Raw genomic sequence first — 20,279 nt, 5'->3', positions numbered from 1 at the left:
GCATGGCGACTGATAACATGGGGAATTTACCTTTGAGGGACGTATAGGAACCGGTTGGTGCCGTTATACCCAACAGAAATCTCGTCTGTCCTGTTCCAAAGTGGGATCGACCGGGACGGCACGTCTTCCGCTCAGCAAACTCATTCCTCTTCTCTGCATTTTGACTAATTGACCCGTTCGGCGGCGCCAGCGACCTGCCAGGACAGCGCCGAGGGGTCCCCGGCTTTTTGGCTCTGAACCCCAATCGTGGCCACTTGGCTCGAGCCAGCACCTGCCTCCCTCAACGGGGGGGTGGCGTGCTAATTATTATTAATTACTCTTAAATGTGGCCCCTTTGGCCAATCACTGTTTTAGCATGCCAGCTCGCCACTGGGAGCTTTATTTTTAAAACCTGAACCTCTGCCATGATGCGTTGGATTACATTGAGCTCCTCACCCCTGCAGAGAAATAACTCGGACATCGGTTGAGGCCACGTCGCAACAAAAACTACTTTTTTTCCCCCCCTTTGCTACACTGCCATCTTCTTTAAATGCATCGCTGATGAAGGAGTATTAACGTGCTTGTCGTGGCCGCTCGTTAAGGTCTTATTGTGCCACGCTAACTACGTACGAGGCAGCACATTTGCATTTGTGGGACATGTGGAGAGCACATAATTAACCTGCCGGGATGCGCGCATTTTACGATGAATGACAAATCCCGAACATAGAGCGAGTACAGTAATGACAGAGTCAGGGGCGTATGATCTTCAAGAAAGCTAAATGGAAGACTTTTTAGTCTTAATTTGATCAAATTTAGGTCCTCTCATTTATTATAGCGAACATGGGCTCAATAGATTATCAGAATATTTTAAGAGATTTTGCGAAACATTTTTATAGACATTTTCCAGCAATTGCAGCTTTAAGACTACCTAAATCGACCATTTTTATACTCAAAATTAAATACTGATGGAAGTTTTTATTTTTCCTGTATGGTGGTTGGACACGATTGGAGAAAAAAAGTTTTAAATCCTCTGAGCACCAAATCAAAAGAAAGGCTTTAAAAAAATTATACTTAATCCTTCCATTGAATTTCTCCAACGGTATTAAAATTAAAAAATATGTCATTGTAATAATTCTGGAGAAATGTAATTTGAGGATAAAGTAATTTTTTTTAGGCATAATTAAAGCCTTTATTTTGATCTAAGGACACCGTGATTATGTAATAAAGATAAAGGATGTATTGCAATACTGTCTGTGTATCGTAGGACCATGTTTTGGTTATGTACAGCAGCAGTCAGTCGTTTGGACTTTCTCATGCAATTGACTGTCTCATACGCTATACTTTATCCATCCATTTTCTTTTACCGCTTATCCTCACGAGGGTCGCGGGCTGCTGGAGCCTATCCCAGATGGTCCAGGCCGGTTTGAAAGGCACCAGCATGGAATCTGGGCAACGAAGGAAGGAGGCTGGGCCATTTTCCAACTTCACATGTCGTAGCAATAGTGGAAAGCTGGAGTTGTGGGGGGGGGGGGGGAATTTAAAACACGCGACATTCACATCCCACCCTGAAAGCAACTGTCACAGTTCGACAACTATTGACGCTGACATCGTCACGGACGAAATGATCTGATTGCAGGATGTCATGTTGCCGGGTGAAGCCGCGGCAATAACCCACTTCGCTGGGCTCCGATTGAAAAGCACAGGCTGATAATCGGTGGCTGTGACGTGACACTTTTGCGTGATCCCTGATTGAAAGAGGTTATTGGTTTTCAATTTTGAAGAACACATGCATTAAGCTAAAAAAAACACAGTTCCTCGCTGAAAAAAATAATCACTTGTAATCTTTTGATCATGTGCACCGACACTCATTGGCCTTGTTCAGACTGCATGAAAATCAGAATTGTTTTTATTGAATCGTATCTTCAAGCTCAACTGTCTGCTCTGTCAAATTGGATTGGTTACATCTACACATCGCGCTCTGTACTGACCTGTCTCATTAGTTGCTATGGCAACAATGTAGGCTGGCGATGCCATGTGCAGACATGAACGTAGGAGTCGTGAAAACATAAAAACAACACGTTTAGTTCAATCTGTACCAGATTTCAAACCATCTTCACATGTGGTTTTGGATCCATCTCGCTCAAACCATCTTTTATGAGATTTTCGCTGTTCATTGACTTCATCAAATCGAGACGAAGATGGATATGGGAAAAAACTAAACCTGAAGATTTGGGGCTGACAGTCTAAACAAGGCCATAAAGCCTCTGTCCCAATGACAAGGTAACAAAATGGTACCTGTGTTCCCAATGCCCAGTTGCAGGGTACTGCGGTCCTTGGTCATCCCGTTGGTCTTGGGGCTGGCCGTAGGGGCGACAGTGGCGGCCACCGCCCTGGGGGGTCGTTTCCCGGGTACTTTGACCGTCGTCCGCAGCAGGTCAATCTCCTTCCCGTGCACATTCTGCATGTAGTCCTGCGGTTACAGAGACAGTTTTCCTCACAATGGAGGCGAGCAATTGACCAAAACGTAAATGGAGGATTGATGAGAGTGAAAACGAATTAAAAGTCCATTGCTGCTCGTTAGTCACAGCCGTTATACCGTGTGTCCCAGAAAATGGGACATCATTTGACATAGGAATATCCAAGTGACTACATCTCCGAGACAAATGGAATTAAAAGTGCTTCATGTTAAACAAAAACAAAAAAGTTCATTTGTTTTAAAATTTCAGCAACGTATTTAAAATTTGGAGTGGCAAGTCTGCGTGTGAGTTGCTGGGTGTGAGCTGTCGCCAACAGCTGGTCCTTGTGTGAGTGCGGTAATTGTGTTTATAAACAATAAACCGACTGTGTTCAAGTATAACACAAAATGTCTTTTCCCTGACAATGAATGTCATTCTTCACGTAAACTAAAACAAACTTAAATTTAACAAACAAAATTGGCCGTGTTGTTAGACCGCGAAATGATGTCAAATGTTTTGGGACACCTAGTACATCATCCCCTGTGCCCACGCCGCCTCTTTAAAAAGCCTCATAATGAAAGCAGACGCTCATTCTCTTTCAATTTGTTTTTAAGCCCAAATGTGGGAAGCCAGGGTGAAAAATCATCGGGCTCAGCAGAATGAAAAAGCAAAAAACAAAAACCAAAAACAGAGTGAGGCGATGGCGGCCGTCTTTTCCGTCCCCCCACCGGCTCCTAGCTTTTATTACCAAGTCATAAAGCAATCATTTCTTTCCCAAGCCTCCTTGCTAATTACCCAGTGAGCGCTCTCATTTCGTTTTATTGCGGGAATTAACAGCCAGATCGAAGCGTGCAAAGCTATTAAGATGTGTGATTAAGCCACATTCAATTAGTTTCTACAAACAATTTAATTGATGTAGCAGATAGAATTAACAGAAGGTGATTGTGTGGATGGCTTGGCTGGCTGTGAAATTAAAGGATCCCGCTCACTCCCTCGTTCGTCTCTCTCTCCTTTTCCCAGCCTCTCTCATCCCGCTTCCTCCCCCTCGCACGCTTCCTCGCTCCGCGGCTCCGAACGAGCTGTTACGGAACTAACGCAAACCTCATTCCGGGTTCCCTACGCGAGGCCGCGCATTCACAGACCGGCCCACTGACCTGTGATGGCTGTCATGATCAAGAGATAGCAAGTTCAGTCAATTACGTACACCACTGTAACAGCGCAGCTCAGCTTGTAAATTAAGATGCTCGCAAATGCAACAGACTCCATTTGCTCCTAGGCTGACCCATCTCGTTAGACACAAGACGTTAATAGCTTTCATTTCTTATCTTGTCTGAACAGATGCTCGAAAGCTGCGGTCCCCAACCACATTGGTGCGGACCGTGTAGCGGTCTATGGAACATGGTAACAGAACGCAAAGACTGATACAAAAATATTTGATTGATTAGAGTCTGATTTGGAAAATCAGGCGAGACAACAACAACTACCATCAGCGTAATGATGAGTGGTATTATTAATCTCTTATTTGTTTCTATGCCAGTCTGTCAAAATGTTGCTTTGCGTGAAACTGGTCCGTGGCACCCAAAAAAGGTTGAGTGAGTCAGTACAGTTACATGGCAGCAGAGGTAAAAGAAGTCCGAAAGAAACCCAACTCTTACGATAGCTGCTATTCCGACTTTAATTGTGCCAAAGCGAACTCCTCATAAATGAGCTAACGTGCATTAACAAAGTTGTTCCAGTCGAGCTACTGTGGCAAAAAGTTTGTTTACACGACGACAGTGTTTTTGAGGGCTAAAAGCGCAAACATTCAAATAATTTAAAACAATGGCATTACCACGTCCATCTCTATCAGGCCCCCTTTTTTCTTGAATTCCGCTCACCAAGCATTTACGATTATCGTGAGTCCTGTAATATTTATTGTATTCATTCACATGACTTTTTTTCTCTCGTGAAATTGGTAAATTAAATGTTGTCATGACAGTGGTACAAGGAGAGCAAAGTAATTACTTAAGTGGTACTTGGTGTACAAGGTTTGAGAACCGCTGCCGTAACACATATGTGTGGTCAACGGCAAGTTGGGCCGAGCCAAAGACTCCGTGATAAACGGATCGATAATTAGGATGCTTGCGTTGTGGCCGGACGCAAACAGAGGAGCAACTGATTGTGTTGAGTGTTTGTCTAACGTGTCTCACAAATCATTCACCACAGTTTTCAAACAAAATGTACTTTAGTTACCAGGCAAAGCAACCTAGTTTTTTTTTTTTTTTTTTTTTTAGCCTAGCTTTTTCTACTACTACTATTCTTTGTTTTTTTCCGGCAGTCTGGATACCTTGTGGCACCACGCTGCCTCTCCCAGGTGAATCTTGGTACAACAACAGACATCTGGTTTAGGGGAGCAGCGGACTCAATGATTGTTGGTGGAGATACAGTTACAGTACGTGTGTAGTGTGTTGGTCATCGCAAGTACACCACACACTATCAGCGCAGTTAGCACACAAGTGTGGGGTCTCTCACATTTAAAAAATCAGTATTCACTTAAAATGTGCACGTAAACATACTGACTGGCAAAGGAAGAGCCGTAGATAAAGACGGACCTTCCTCGGCGTGGCACCGACAGCCAGCCGAGTGTTTAAGCCGTATGAACGACCTGGCGGGACTGTGACAAAGACGGATGTGGAAGGCCGGTCAGGCTCTGCTGCCATGCGGGGGGAGCCATTACAAGTACAAGGCAGCGTGGAGCCGAGGCACGGCTGTGTCTCCATTAGCCATCGGCGGGAATGAGCGCCGCGGGAGGGAAGAGATGACCGCCAGGACGCCCTCTTGCTTAACACTAATGCCCGAGACACGAGAGTGGCTTAAACAGCCATTATATAGCAATCAAGCTCAAGCGAATCATTAGCTACGTGTTTGTAATCGACTTTGATGCAGCAGCGGTAGTAAATGTAATCGCATAGAAAGAGAGAGAGAGAGAGAGAGAGAGAGAGAGAGAGAGAGAGACGCTCAGCCGTCAGGACGAAGGGAGCGGACCAAACGGCGATTGAAAAAGGAAAAGGGGGAGGAGGAGAAGGGGCTTGCGGGCGCGATGATACTCACGTGTAAGCTGGGGTGATAAGTGAGGACGCCGTTATCACACAGCGTGACGTACTTCTTCTTCCACTCCTTGTTGAGAGATTTGCCACTTCTCTTCAGGAGGATTCCCTGGAAGAGACGACATCACGCGCGGTGAGCGGCAGCCATCAACGGACGTTAAACACCATCAAAACAGCTAGCGTCGCGATTACGCCCGGTGCTCGGCGCGACGAGAGCTCGCCGGGAATTGTACAAAATGTTAAGCACTAGTTTATGTCTGAACTGGATGTTTTCCGAGCAGAGCGAGCATTGCGCTGCTTTTGTGACGAAATTCCAGAAAATACTCCGCAAAAATGGCTGACATGCTGTACTGAAAACGGTCAAGTCACAACATTACTCCAGCCTTCATGCATTTTTCATTTATTTGTCTTGTTATATAATTGTTTAATTGATGTATTGTAAAAACATAGATTTATTTGATTCAATATTATAATTAGGTAATACATTAGAGATTATGACATGTTTTACATACATATTTGAACTTTTTCACTTAAATTTGACCAACCCTAATCTCAACTAATGATTTTTTTTTTACCTCCACAATATGTGGCAGGTCAAACACAATCCACAAAAATGGCCGATATGTTGCATTGAAAACGCTCAAGCTATTTCAGCCAACCAAAAATGACTTCCTCGATTTCTATGGAACATTGCAGAGGTGTGGGGCAAAATATTTTGGATGCAAATCTGGATAAAAGGTTTTCTCAAAGTTTGTTAATACAGAAATACCAATTTCTACACTTTCTGGTGTATCCTAACGACAAACTTTATATACATACATACAATTCAATGATAAAAAAGAAAATTCAAGACATCCGCAAATATATTTTTTTTCATTGTAATTTAGTTTTTAAAACAATCTTTCAAATATCATTTTCAATTTCAATTTAATTTTATAACTTCAATCTAAAATGAGTATTTGAATTAAAGTGAGACGCCTATAACATTAACCAGTAAAAGTCCCTCAACATTCCCTCCATCTTTAATGATGCAAGTGATTCAGTGTGGTGACCATCTGAAGCTTCATGTTCCTTTGGGGCACATTCAGACCTCCTCCCTGCATTCATACACATAACACGGCGAACTCTGGAAGACCCTTCTAATCCGGGGGATTAGGGAGTGTGATCGCCCCCTTTAAAGGCCCACGTGGCGCCTTTTTCTTCTTTCCCTACTGGACTTTATCATCCGAGGTCAGAGTGGAGGCCGTGGGGCGGGGTTTTTGGAGATTTCCTTATCTACCGAGTGAATCCGCTGGTAAACAAAGCAAGTTCCCCGGCTGGAGGCGAGCGAACGCTGCTGAGTGCGAGGCCCGCCAGGCTCTCTGGGTTTAAATGGTGAGGAGGGGCATGCTTAATTAGGGGATTAAACATGGACAATGTTTGTGCTTTTACAGTCACTGGGCCTCTGAAGTTTCGTGTGTGAGTGTGTGTGCGTGCGTGCATGTGTGTGGTGGAGAGGAGGAAGAGGAAGAGGAGGAGGGGGTGCGTTTGCTTGCAAGGCCCAAACTGCAGGCTTTAATCCTAATTAACACATCAGGAAGTTGACCGTCGGTGACCTGGGCACCAGGCTGTTTGCCGACAATCATCCTAATCCCGACCCTCACTTGTGTGTGTGCTTGTGTGCGCGCTCGAGCTGCATAGTGGAATTCACGAGTGGCACCTTCAAAGTGTAGCTACTTTATCTTTAAAAACCACATTTATCATATAACTATCATTGTGTAATTCTTTTTTAAATATCTATATTTTTTGCTGCATGTCATTTCATCAGTGATTGTATGATGCACTTATCTGCATTTGTTATATGATCATTCCGCCATTTATTTGTTCTCACAATAATTTGGTGACTTTGTGCATGTATTTGTTATTAATAATGATAACAATAGCACAGATTTATAGATCATTTAATTTATTTAAACTTAATTGTAGTTATTTGAAACAATTCAATTTTAAGTAAAGTTAATATTGATTCATTTGAAGGCTTTTTACAAATAATTTTAAATGTTGGTCCAACATTTTTTGTGCAACATCTACAAAATAAAATTGCGTAGAACTAGTTTAAATAATAGTATTTAAATAAACACAAAAATATGGCATGCTTAAAACACTAAGGTTTATACAAAATCACTATATATTGCCATAATTTCTTATTATGCATATTTTTCATCCAATTCCTTAACTTGAATGAAAGAAAAAACAGGTTCTAAAAAAAAATAATAATAATAAATAAAAGAATCAGTAACTTTTACTAACTACAGTTCATTTCTTTTTGTAAATAAAATGACAAATTCTCACTAAGAGAAGCTCCACTGCAATCTGAATTTTAAATAACAAACAATTCACTTTCTTTTTCAACTAACTCTTTTCCCTTGTTCGAGTTGTTAAGGACAATTTCAAAAGTGCTTTTAACATAATGACTTTTTTTTTTATGGATGGTTTTATGGTAAACTTGATGATGTCCTTCAGCTAATCACTGACACCCCCGCGCCCCTCCCTTTCTCATCGGCATCAATAAAATAAATGTAAACAAGTTAGAAGACCTCTCTCTAATCACAGTGAACAAAATGCCAGCGCCGCCGGGCACCCCGGGCGCCGTCACGTCGCGTGTTCAACAACAAAATATGCTGTTCATCTCATGATCTTACTGGGGCGTGCACTAATCTATACGTGCAATCAGAGCGCACCGCTTCTTCATATTATTCATCAGCGCCGTGAAACAGATCAATAGAAGACACCGCCGTGATAATGTGAAAATCTTTAACAACGCACGGAACAATTTTTCATTTGTGTCGCATCCGGTTGCCGACAAACGACAAGTGGGAGTAATGGTTGTGAGTGTGTTGTACTGTATGTGTATCACATAGAAACCGAGCACCAGGAACACTGGTGACTAAAGCGCCCAGTACCTCACAGTAAGATGTTTGGTGATACACGTACAGTGTTGCGTAATGATCGATATCAAAGAGGTAAATATATATTAAAAAAAAAAAAAAAAAAAAATCTACAATACAGCTTACAAGTTACAAATGGTGCACAATGAAATAGTTTACACAGCGGCGTAAGAATACGTGGTCACACGGCACAAGATGGCTAGCTCATTTACTGAGTACTTACTGTTTTTTTTTTATTTTTTTTATTTCAACACTTAAATGAAGTCTAGGAAGAAAGGAAAATACATTTTTCATCCACTGATATGAAGCAGAGAATTGTTAATACCTGTGCCTTTAAAGAACACAATACGCTCATCGATACGGTATCAGTCTTTCAATCAGACTTAATAAACAAATAAACAACAAATAACGTTTTTTTTAAAAACAGTTGGCGCCCCCCCCCCGCACACGCCCTCAAAAACAGAAAAAGTGGAACAAAGGCCTGTTTATAGCGCTTAAAAGCAAAGAGGACGTTTAAAGACAGATTTTTCACGCACGCCACAGATTTAGAATCCCCCGAAAACAGTTTTCACACCGATTCTCTTGTACAGATAGCGGTGGTACTTGTTCATTAATATTTTTAGCGCAGTGTTTTTCAACCTTTTTACGCTACGCACCACCTTCAGTATCGCAACAGAGTTGGCACACCGCGTCTTCCCCATGCGCGCCATCAAAAACAAGAAAAAGTACAAGAAACGGTCACAGTCTGGGAACCCCTGCTGTATCATAACAGAAACTGAACCAGGACATTGCCATCTCAATATTTTGTGCCCGTCTTAATGGTGACAGTTCCTCACTGATGGGCCCACCTCATGTTCGTGTGCATGTGTGTGTGTGTGTTAGCTGTCGACACCTCCTCAGCAGTGAGACCATTGTTATCCTTCCTAACTATATTTATAGATGGGATGGGGGAAGAAACAGTTAGGAGGGGTTGAGGGGGGGTCTAGGCCTGCCGTGCGTAATTTGGCCCCATTTAAAGGAGGTTGGGGGGGGGGGAGTGGTAATTAAGCTCACATTGACACTTTGATCCCCTCTTGATTGTCCATTTGACTGGCCTGCAGATCTGTTAGTCACACTATTTCCCCTCCCAGACCCCCGCCTGCCCCCACCTACTGAATAACTCCTTTGTAGATAAAGAAAAAAGTGGAGGGGGTTTATCTTGTCAAAAGATGCCATGATACTTTAAGGGTAATTGGACTGTAGGAAGGAGGCTCCACATAATGTGTTGCTCAACAATGAAAGGGATTTACTATCAAGTGCTTAACTTCCTGCTCACCGGTAAGACGAGTGAGGGAATTACATCCATCTATTTTAAAAAGGCACGAAAAGAGATGCAAACAGAGGGCAGACATTTAAGACGTGCTTATCGAGGCGGTGCAAATGGCCGTTTGTCATTGTATAAAATGTAAGAGTCCACACAGTCAAGCAAAGGGCTTGAACAACTATTGGGATTAAAGGAATTCAATGTCACTTTTGAACGCCTTTGAATAGCATGTTATATATATATATATAAAAAAAAAGAGCATTCATAATCAGTAATAGTTTGCCTAAAAGACAAACTTTGGAAATGATTTACACCAAATATGTAACTGATAAGTGAATTTTTAATAACATTTCTATCATTTATTTATTGGTATTTATGTTCAAAATTATGCACCAGTGGCAGACTATTGAATAGGATGTTTATGATACAAACAAAATTAAATAAATATTTAGTGCTATGGGCAAGATTGAATGCAAAAGTCCCACTCGCGTGTAATATTTGATGCGGCACAAAGTAAAAACAGCCACGTGACCATCAGCAAATATAACAGACTAGACATCATCACAATATATATATAGTTATGCAAAGTTTGAGTTGTAGTTCCAAAATGATGCACACAGGGCAACAATAATCCTGACTTGATTAACAGAAGGATAATAATTTGTGATCGAATGTCAATTATTCTGACCAACAGCAGCACTTGGGAATTTGTGCTCTACTCACAGTTGCCACTTAAACTGTGAAGTGCTGCCATCTAGTGGCCATATTAACACATGGCTGATGAAACAACTGAAAAGCACAACTTATTTCCCAACCTTTATCCAGCCATTGCACATATTTTACAGTTTATATATTTAAAAAAAAAAAAAACCTTCTCACGACACACTACCACGTAAAAATGTCACACAAAGTACATCTACTGAAATAATGATCTGAGAATCTCCTCTCAATTTAGTATAAAATCTGGGCCTGATTAGTTGAACACAAAGACCTTCTGCCATCAAATGGATGAGCATTTAATTATTTTGCCTGTCACTACACAATGCTGGCATTGATAGATGACCAAAGACACATTTTAAATAAATAATTTTGGGACCAATTAGATGAAATTAGTTAATTTCCTACAGCAGACCTGGCGATCTCTCGTAGCACGCTAATGTTGTTGGGACTCGCTAAAACTAAATTACTTCCATTAATCAGGGTACAGACAGTCCAAATCCAAATTTGAGGATCATTTCCATATCAGTTAGCAAAGGCCTAATTGTCAGATACGGCAACTTTAACAGATTATCCTGAGCGATCTGCTTGCAGAATGCCTGACAATCATAAAAGTTAAACCTCATGAAGTAAAAGAACTGAATTGCTTTTTTTTTTTTTTTTTTTTAACTCATCGAGTGCTGTCGCTCCAATTTTTAAAAATGGTGTTTAAGCTGTCAAAAAATGGTGTACGTGCACCCAATTTTAGGGACACTAGACATCTTTTAAAACATGACAAGACGGCAAGTGTTGCGCGGGCAAACGCAAAAAAGTGTTGCGTACTCACCCGGTGCATTGTGGGAAACTGAGGCTGTAATGTGCGCTCACCTGTTTGATAGGAATGGCCCTTCCACTGCCTATGCTGTCTGTCTTACTCTCAACGCTCTTTGACTGCTCGCTGGCTTTCCGCGACTGCAAGGAGAACGAGAGATACAATCAGCCGCCGCCATGATGATGATGATGATGATGATGTGGTTGTGTTGCGTTTGCATATGTATGAATGTGTGTGCGTGTGTTTTGTTTGTGTGAGAGTTGCAACATAAAAGTCCAAAACAAAAAAGCTCAAAGACAAAAAAGCAGAGCAGCGCGACAAAGAGCAGTAACACCAACGTGCAAAAGCAAGACCACAATCGACACACATCTCAACACTGAGGACGACCACATATTTATTATGATGTTTATTATTGAGTCATGACTCAGCCCTGAAACCCTTTTCGGTGGTCCTGTGCCGTTTTGACTCCCAGCCCAGATGTGGGAGCGGCTGCCGCTTGAGCATCATGCACAATTGCAGCACAGTCAATAATACATTAAAACTTAAAAAAAAAAAAAAGACGAGAGAGGGGATTAGTTCACATCAGTATCAGCAGCTTCCTGCGACCTGCAAACTCTTAAAGGGAGTTAAACGGCTTCCACATGTCAAATAAGTCAAATATTTCCTGCAAAACAAGTGGGGGGGGGGAAAAAAGCACATTTGAATGGTTACATTAAATTACGGCTTCCCACCCCGACACAAAAAAAGAGATGAGTAGGGACAGATGTGTATGGTTTCACTCAGAACATGAAGAAAAATGTCCAGTTGCCCATGAAGAGACTTCAAGTCACTTTTTCATATCTCTTAACATTTTTATTTGTTTTGACCGTAAGGATGACTTGTTTGAGCTTTTATACAGACACCATACAAAGCAAGTCACAAAGTTCACTTCAAAATATTCAACAGATTGAGAGCCAAACATTTGCAGTTCCCCACAAAGTATAGGATGGACAATAAAAGGCAGTATTTCATATACGTTCTTCCTTTTCCTTTTTTTTGTGTGTATAGAATAAAATACAATACGAGATATACAGCAGTCTATCGTGTTGAGGGTCAGTTGACTCGTGATAGAATAGAAAAAGCGATTATGCGAGAGTTCGTCATTATCTCCAGAAGAAAAAGAACAACAGAATAATAATAATAAATCAATAAATAAAGAGGAAAATAAATACAATTGTAACTACATTCATACAGGTCGGTGCAACCCCAGCTTGTTTACGCTAACTGACTTTATGAAGGCCTTCATAAAAAAAAAAAAAAAAAAATAAAAAACTAAAAATAAAAATACACCCAAACGTTGCTCTAGTCTAACTCACAAACAAGAAGGAATCAAAGAAAAAATAAAACAGGAGAAAAAGAAGAAGAAGAACGTGGCAAATCGAGTCCTTCAGTCGGGTTTCTGTCAAAAAGGCAGTGTGATGATGTACGTTTGGAGACGCGTGTCCTTTGGGTGACAGACAGGTCCAACGTTTTTTGTTGTTGTTATTGTTTTAGATGGGGTGTGTGTGTTGGGGGGGCATTTCCAGTACAATCCCTGCAGTCTATCTCACGCTAATTTCTCCATCTTTCAGTATTCGATTGCTCCTCTAATATAGGAGGAGTTGGAAAGCCCTTTTATCATTTGACAAATCTGTAGATAGATCGGGAAAGAAATTGCCTCTGGAGGCCCTGGCGACACGACAGGGGGTAAAAGCGGGTAAGTGGAGCTGGACGAACGCCAGAAGGATAAATTGTTGTGAACTCCGAGCTTAATGTGCTTGTCAACACGCATAAAAGAAGGGCGGACGGATTAGCAAACATCAAAAGTTCTTCATAATGGAAGCACTAGGAAGAAGAATGGTATGATCCATGATGGCGGCATGGGTGGGGCTTGCGAAAAGAATTAATAGGGACAAATGGTTTACATTTCGCTGTTAAGAGTGCCATTGCCAGTGTCTGGAATTGTGGGACATATTCCCATCCCTCCAATCAATCATTTTAAAAACAACAACACGCGTGACCTACTTACACGAGAAGCTTTTAAAGAGCTCTCTTTTTTTGGGGGGGGGGGGGCAAAGTGAGCAAAGGGATGGCGTTTGGGAAAATTCTCTCTCTCTCTCAAAAAAAAAAGGTTCTTCCATTGCTCTAGTAACTGTACACCCCTCCTCTTCCTCGTCTTCCTCCAGACCTCCTCCCACCCTCCTCCTCCTCCTCCTCGCTGCTCCTCAGAAGGTCATGAGCTGAAACTCCCTCTCGGCCTGCCACTCGGGCACCCACACCGGGTAGGTGGCGTGCTTCGGCATCTCCATGACGCGGATGGGGAGGAGAGGATCATTTCTCTGGTGGACATGGTTAGTCACTACCTAGCAAGGGAGGAGGGAGGGGGGGGCAGAGGGAGGGATGGGAAAGGGCAGACAACAAAAAGGGAGGTATAGCACAAGGCCTGGACTGCTCGGAGGGCCGCTCACGTGCGGCTCCCACAGCAGCCGTGGGTCGCATGGTGAAAGAAGTAGAGGAGGATAAAGAAGAGAAGAGGACAGAGGGAGGGGGTCAGCGTCAGAAGGGACGGACCAAAGAGGAGAGAGGGGGACAGGGGAGGGCAAAGAGGAAAGAAAAGAAGCAATCTCACCTTGCCTGCACTGTCAGAAATAGTGGGTACGATCATTTTGGACTACAATCAATGGTACAGTTCCCAAACTTAGGGTCTTCGCCCAAAATGTATTTTTTATGGGGTCGCCAATTGTCAGGAGGAATAGGATTTGTCTCGGGGAGGAACTAAATTTGTCATTTGGGACTTAGGGCTACACTTGTAAATGTATCCGTGGCATTGCATGGGGTGGGGCCAGGGGGCAGAATTTTGGGTAGCGCACAAGAAGTGGTCATAATGTTTGTCTTGCAAAATGTCAACTAGTAAAGTGTCCCCTCGCGTATTTGTGGTTCTTGGGGAACCAGTCCTCTGTTATGAGCTAAAAACAAAACATCTTGTGGGATTGATGTGTTGAAGTGAGTTGAGCATCTTCATTTGGACTAAATGAAGGCCCGTTCCGTAACACTGTAGTAGAATGATTTCATGTTCCCCTCGCCTTCCCATTTAATGTCAGTCATGGAGGTTCCTCATGGTGATACATTAGGGGTTCCTAAACTTGCGGTAGGGCCCCAAAATGGGTCGTAGGTCGATTTGTATTTGCTCACTGACACTTACTTAAATAATTTTAAACATTTTCAACAAAGTACATTATCCATAACTCATTTTCAAAGAATTAAAGAGCAAGGTAATAATGATGAAAGTTCAATTAATTGTAAAAGGCTTCTTGAGACTCCATCATTAGTTTGTGCCACTCCAAAAATTGGAATGTGAGGATTCGGATCAATATCTTTTTTTTTTTTTTTTTAACAGACATAAGAGAGCCTGTTGAAAATTTCTGAACAACATTTCGGCTTGGACAAACCGAGATCACATGCGGCAAAGAGGCATGTACAAGTTAGCTCTATAGTGGGATATATTCTGGGGGGGAAAAAAAACATTTAAAAAAAAATTAATAATAAATAAAAAAAAACAAGGCTAGCCTGCCTCCTCGCAGAGTGGGACCACGTCCGACTCCGGCATTGGTGAATTTGATTGAGGTGCAGTCAAACAGATACATGAGCTCTGCGGACATATGGGGTGGATCAGCCGTATTTCATTCATAAATATGTGAACAGCGCACGTTGAAAATGGAGCTCCAGCTCTAAATCCTCATCCCGCTGACTTTGAAGTGGGAGCAGCAAATTCATTTCTGCTTTGCTGAGCTTGAAATATGGTGACACTAGTGGCTAAAAAGGACTGAATACAACTCACACTATGTCACTGCCCATAGGGCTAATTACTGGCCTCCAAGGTAACGTTTCAGTTTAAAATAAGTCGAGTAAAGAACATTCTTGAGTATAATGGAACAAAAGCTCTAGTGCATTTGAGGGCACCACCCCAGTGACAAGTCAATGTACCCCTCAGGGAAAAATGATGCGCTTTTTTTCCTGAGAGTGTGAAAATTGTCTCAGAATCCAAGAATTAAAAATGACACATTCGGACGAGAACGTCCATTTGAAGGCTGACAAGAATCTCTGAGGCAGATTTATGGCTCGGTGAGACGAGGAGGAGGACGACGAAGGAGCGCAGGCAGAGGGAGAAGAAGACAATTATAAAAAAAGACACGCTAAAGAAGTTTACAGTGGTTAGTGCACGCCACAGGCTGCCGGTTAAAGCAACAGGACACGGATGAGGGGGTTCAGAGAAGATGAGGGTTGGGGGTGGGCAGGTTTTCTCTTTTTCAGATCAGATTTGAAAGGGGGTTAGTGGGTGGGGGGGGGGGGGGGGTATTATCAGAGCTTATGTTGAGGCTCTGACTTATTTACGTGATGTAAAAAGGGAAGGATCCAGTCAGTCAGAATGAGAGGGTGTGGGGGTGAAAGATTTGGATTGGACAGCGCAGTGGGGCCTTCGTCGTCACAGGTTCCGTGTGAAAGCTAATCCACTCACTGCATCCAATTAGAGAAAAAAAAAAGGACAAGAAAAGTTTCCACAGTGTTAATCTTTGTTATTTGCTTTTTGAAGGGATCTAATATAACTTGTGTTTTTTTTCTCCAGTGCCCATTGTGCTGTACGAGCCTGCATAGGAGACAAGGAAGGTGGCTCGGGCACTTCTTTTCTTTTTATCGCCCCCCCCCCCCCTCCAGTGGACAAAGTGCGCCGCACCCCTCCCTAGTAGTGCGAGTGGGTGTTACTTTGCATCAGCTGTCGCATACTTACTGTGAAAATGTTGGAGCGCCGCTTGGACTGCTTGCGGATGGGAGTGGGAGTGTTGGAGGCGGCGATGGTCTCGATGCGCATCTCCCGCTGGCTTATGCTGGGGGTGGAGGGGACGGAGGAGGAGTAGTCGCTGAACGCGCAGCCCCCATTGGCCGCCTGGCGGGGGAGGAAGAGGAGGAAAAGGAGGAGGAGGACGGTAAAGAGAACACCATCGGATGAAAAGAAGGAAGTGAGATCACCAAGTCAATTTGGGCACGATTTTAGCAACGGTTACATAAGATTGTAAGATAGGATGATGATTCATTCTCACAGTGGAAAACAAGGGCCTGACTATCAATTAATTGATAGTCATGAATTTATGTGGAATTGATTGTTAATTACCATAATTGTGTCTTGAAGCAACCGAGGGAAAATGGAGTGCACTACTAGGCTACAACCAGCAGAGGTTGCTGTTGTTTCAGTATCAGCAAGCATGCAGTGAACCCCGTCTATTCTCGTGGGTTATTATTGTTATTATTGTTCTATTATTATTATTATTGTATTGTTGTTATGGGTGGGTCATTGCCATAGCGAAAATCCCAGAGTAATCCAAAATTTATAGAACTGTCTATATCAATTTACTCTTCTTACAACATTACAGTCAAGAATAAATGGCTAACAGATTATTTTATTTCAGAAACATGCACACAAAGTACGAGGCGTGTATGTCGCGTTCGCGACCCATGAAAATACAAATTACTACTTTCCTATAATTAGTCAGCACTTTGACAGCATCGTGTAGCATTAATGAAGAAGTACAAAACTACCGGTGAGTTTTTCAGTGAATAGCTGAGGTCAGGGGCCACAGAAAATAAAAAAAACCTGAGTTTGTTTGATAATCGGGGCGAATTAGAATATTTTCCCCCCACCACCAGTCAAAGTCAGCATGGTGTGATTATCAGATGTCTCTGAAAAATTATCTTAAGCGATTACATTTTGGTGTGGGGTGTGTTAAGAGTCATTTTTTTCCTCATCGATCTGCTCGGAAAATGCTTGGAGCTAACAATTGTAAATGTTTGTTCAATATTCATGATTGCAAATCCTTATGTGAAACACACAGAGTTAATCCTTTAAAGGAGGTGCATATTAATGTCTTTTTTCACATTTAAATACAGTTTCCAAGTGTATTAATAACATGCCTGTGACATTTCTATCAAAATACCCCAAGGGTAAAAAATATCACATTATTCACCCCATTTCCGTTCTTGCAAAACTCACGCAGTTTTAGATGATCACATGACTCGCATTCTGCCCTTCTGGTCCTACCTGGTTAATGTGAACGGAGGGGATGGACGCCGAGGGGACAGACGAGTGGCTGGGCGAGTTGGGCAGAGATTTGCACGGGCCGATGGAGAGCTGTTGCTTTTTCCTCATGGCCACCACCTTCTGGGCCACTGGAGGACACAACAATTGGAAAAGTGCTAACATATAACAAGCAGAAACTCAAGCACAAAAGTGCTAAGGCAGGCCGATAAGGATGGACAAAATGCTAACAGTGGGTATGCTAACGTACAGAGAAACTGTTAAGTAACATTGCGTCATGTAGTCAAGTACAGTAGGCCAACAGTTGGTAACGTAACAAAACAATCCTGTGGCAAAAAAAACAAAAACAAAACGCCAAAGCAGATTGATAAGGATATTACTTTATGGCCTGTAGAGGAATGCTACTTCTAATGAGAATTGATGAACTGCTAGACATGTTAAGAGCTGAAATGCTAATATATAACAACAAGCAGCAACCCAAGTTAAAAATAAAATAAAAACGCTAACACATATCAATACCGATTTTACATTGTGCCATGTGTCGTTGGGTAGTGTTTGAAATTAGAATTGTTGAATTGAAATTGAGTTTGTGTGCTAACATATAAGACAACCCGAGTACAAAAAGCGCTAAGGCAGCTCATTTAACACTTTACATCGTGCCATAACCATGTTTGTAATGATAATTGATAGAATGCTAACATGCTACCAGGTGGTATGCAAACATAGAATGCTAACATGCTAGCAGGTGGTATGCAAACATATCCTCTCACCATCCTGAAAGACTCTCTCAACATTGAGGCCGTAGGTGGAGCATGTTTCGTAGTACGTGCAGCGCTTTAGGTCATTGGACAACTTTCTGGCTCGTGAGTCATCGATCACTCTGGGGTTTGCGGCGCTGATGGCGTCTAGGACAAAAACAGCTTTTTGAAGAAATCCACTGAATGAAAGGCCACGAAGATCAAGTCAGACGCAAACACACCTTGTGTCCCGACAAGGACCATGGGCACCTCAGCGGCGTTCCTGTAGCTGGACAGACGCAGGAAGTAGTTGTAGACCGTCTGGAAGCTGATCTCGTCCTCCAGGCTGAAGACGAAGACCACGGCGTCCACCCAGGCAGCAAACTGAGGGAACAGAAGAAGAAGATGCATGTTAAAGTGTAACAATATTCACATTTTTCTGACTATGTTTTTTTTTGTTTGTTTGTGTTCTTGGACAAGTTTAGCCACATGCTACACAAGGATCAGTATTACTATGACTTAGATTATTACAGATTTACATGATAAAATGACTTAGATTTACAATGCAAATGGATGCACTGTACAAATATAGGCAGAGATTGCCACTAAATGAATGAATGAATAAATATAAATTAAAATCTTTTTAATTAAGGATCGTACTGGAAAAGCACTTAAAACAGAAAAATATATAAATTCTTACATGTACATATATTTTTACATGTCACATTTGGGATTAAATTGAACAAAAACAAATTAATGAAATATAAATAAGCCTATATATATATATATATATATATATTTATATGTAATTTTATTCAAGATTTTGTTCTCTCTCTCTCTCTTTTTCAGTGGGGGGTATATTAACAGACAGTAACGGGGTTTTAATTTGTAGATGTAACTCTTTAACTCTGTAACTCAGTTTTTAGTATGTTAACAGAAGAATATGAATCCAGGAAAATATATACAAAATATTCTGCAGTTGTTGGGTTTATTGTGACCGCTATTTGCAGCGGTGTATACTTTTTACATTGGTCAATTAACACATTATCATTCAATGATTAGATTATGCAAATGTGCGTGACCACATCTTTAAAACTGTAGGTCTCACTCTTGACCACATGGTGGCAGTGTAGCACCATTTATGATCCAGCGTAAACGGTACTTGCATAATAATCAACAGGAGGTGGAATGTGTGTGTTTATGCCACACTGCCATTGCGCTACAATTAAGTATTCCTCTTCGTGTCGTGTTACGCACAGCTTGTGTTTTACTATAGGGGCAAAAACTTCTCCAGTGAAGCCAATAAATGCATCAACACATATGACATTCATTTGTAGTCAGGGTGGGGAGGGGTGAAACACTACATCAAAGCCAAAAGGTAAGCAGAGCTGCACCATGTTTTGGTGGATGCACAGATTAGTCTAAGTTAACAGCCTAGGCTTCTGCTAAAAGGCACATACAGTAGTCTCCTTTATTCGATCGGCCTGTAGCAAGTTTCGATAGCAGCACACGACTTCCTGGCGAACATAGCAAAAATGAGAGGAAGGAGCAATATCGCCACCTGTAGCCGCAGAGGCAAACTGCACTGCATCACCCTGAACAGTCCGTTACCAGATTTAGCTACACGAGAGGGACGACATATTTTCGAGATAAAAAGTCATCTTTTTTAAATGAAGTCTTACAATATGAAAATAAAACTTTTAGTATTACGATAATGTCGTATATGGATGGATGAAGTGCTTATTGACTAATTATTCCCAGCAGACAATTGACTCACAATGTTGTAAAGCCAAATTGATAGTTTTTGCTGCATACATTCTGTCCTCGTTATCATCTCGCCAGAAGTAATAAATTGTACATTGAATGAAATTACATTTTACCACCCACTGGTGTAATAAAGTAGGTCGCGCCACTTTAAGCTGTAAAGGATGCTGAAACTCAAATGCAATTTTTCATTTTTTGTGTTCGACTCGCTAAAATACAGAGTGGAGATGAGTGGGGATATCCATGCATCCATTTTCTCTAGCGCTTGTCGTCATGGTCACAGGCAAGTTGGAGTCTATCCGAGCTGACTTTGGGTAGGCAGGGTACAACCTGGACTGATTGCCAGCTTACTGCAGGGCACATATTGCCAAACAACCCTTCCTACTCATATTC

The 20,279-nt window shown here is 41.9% G+C and overlaps 1 protein-coding gene across 6 annotated transcripts in view; it reads right to left on the bottom strand.

Annotated features, from left to right (window-relative positions):
• Window positions 1-20,279, bottom strand: part of agap3 (ArfGAP with GTPase domain, ankyrin repeat and PH domain 3) — a 137,525-nt gene that overhangs the window by 45,347 nt on the left and 71,899 nt on the right. For all 6 annotated transcript variants that reach the window (XM_061796555.1, XM_061796556.1, XM_061796554.1 and 3 more), the window contains 7 exons: window positions 18,365-18,506; window positions 18,156-18,290; window positions 17,389-17,516; window positions 16,084-16,239; window positions 11,336-11,419; window positions 5,526-5,630; window positions 2,275-2,449 (listed from right to left, as the gene is read on the bottom strand). In XM_061796555.1, the coding sequence (XP_061652539.1) occupies window positions 2,275-2,449; window positions 5,526-5,630; window positions 11,336-11,419; window positions 16,084-16,239; window positions 17,389-17,516; window positions 18,156-18,290; window positions 18,365-18,506 (925 nt within the window). The remainder of the gene's footprint in view (window positions 1-2,274; window positions 2,450-5,525; window positions 5,631-11,335; window positions 11,420-16,083; window positions 16,240-17,388; window positions 17,517-18,155; window positions 18,291-18,364; window positions 18,507-20,279) is intronic.

This window comes from Phyllopteryx taeniolatus, chromosome 14 (genome assembly GCF_024500385.1).
Source record: "Phyllopteryx taeniolatus isolate TA_2022b chromosome 14, UOR_Ptae_1.2, whole genome shotgun sequence".
Lineage (NCBI taxonomy): Eukaryota > Metazoa > Chordata > Actinopteri > Syngnathiformes > Syngnathidae > Phyllopteryx > Phyllopteryx taeniolatus.
This window is presented reverse-complemented; position numbering and strand designations above follow the sequence as displayed.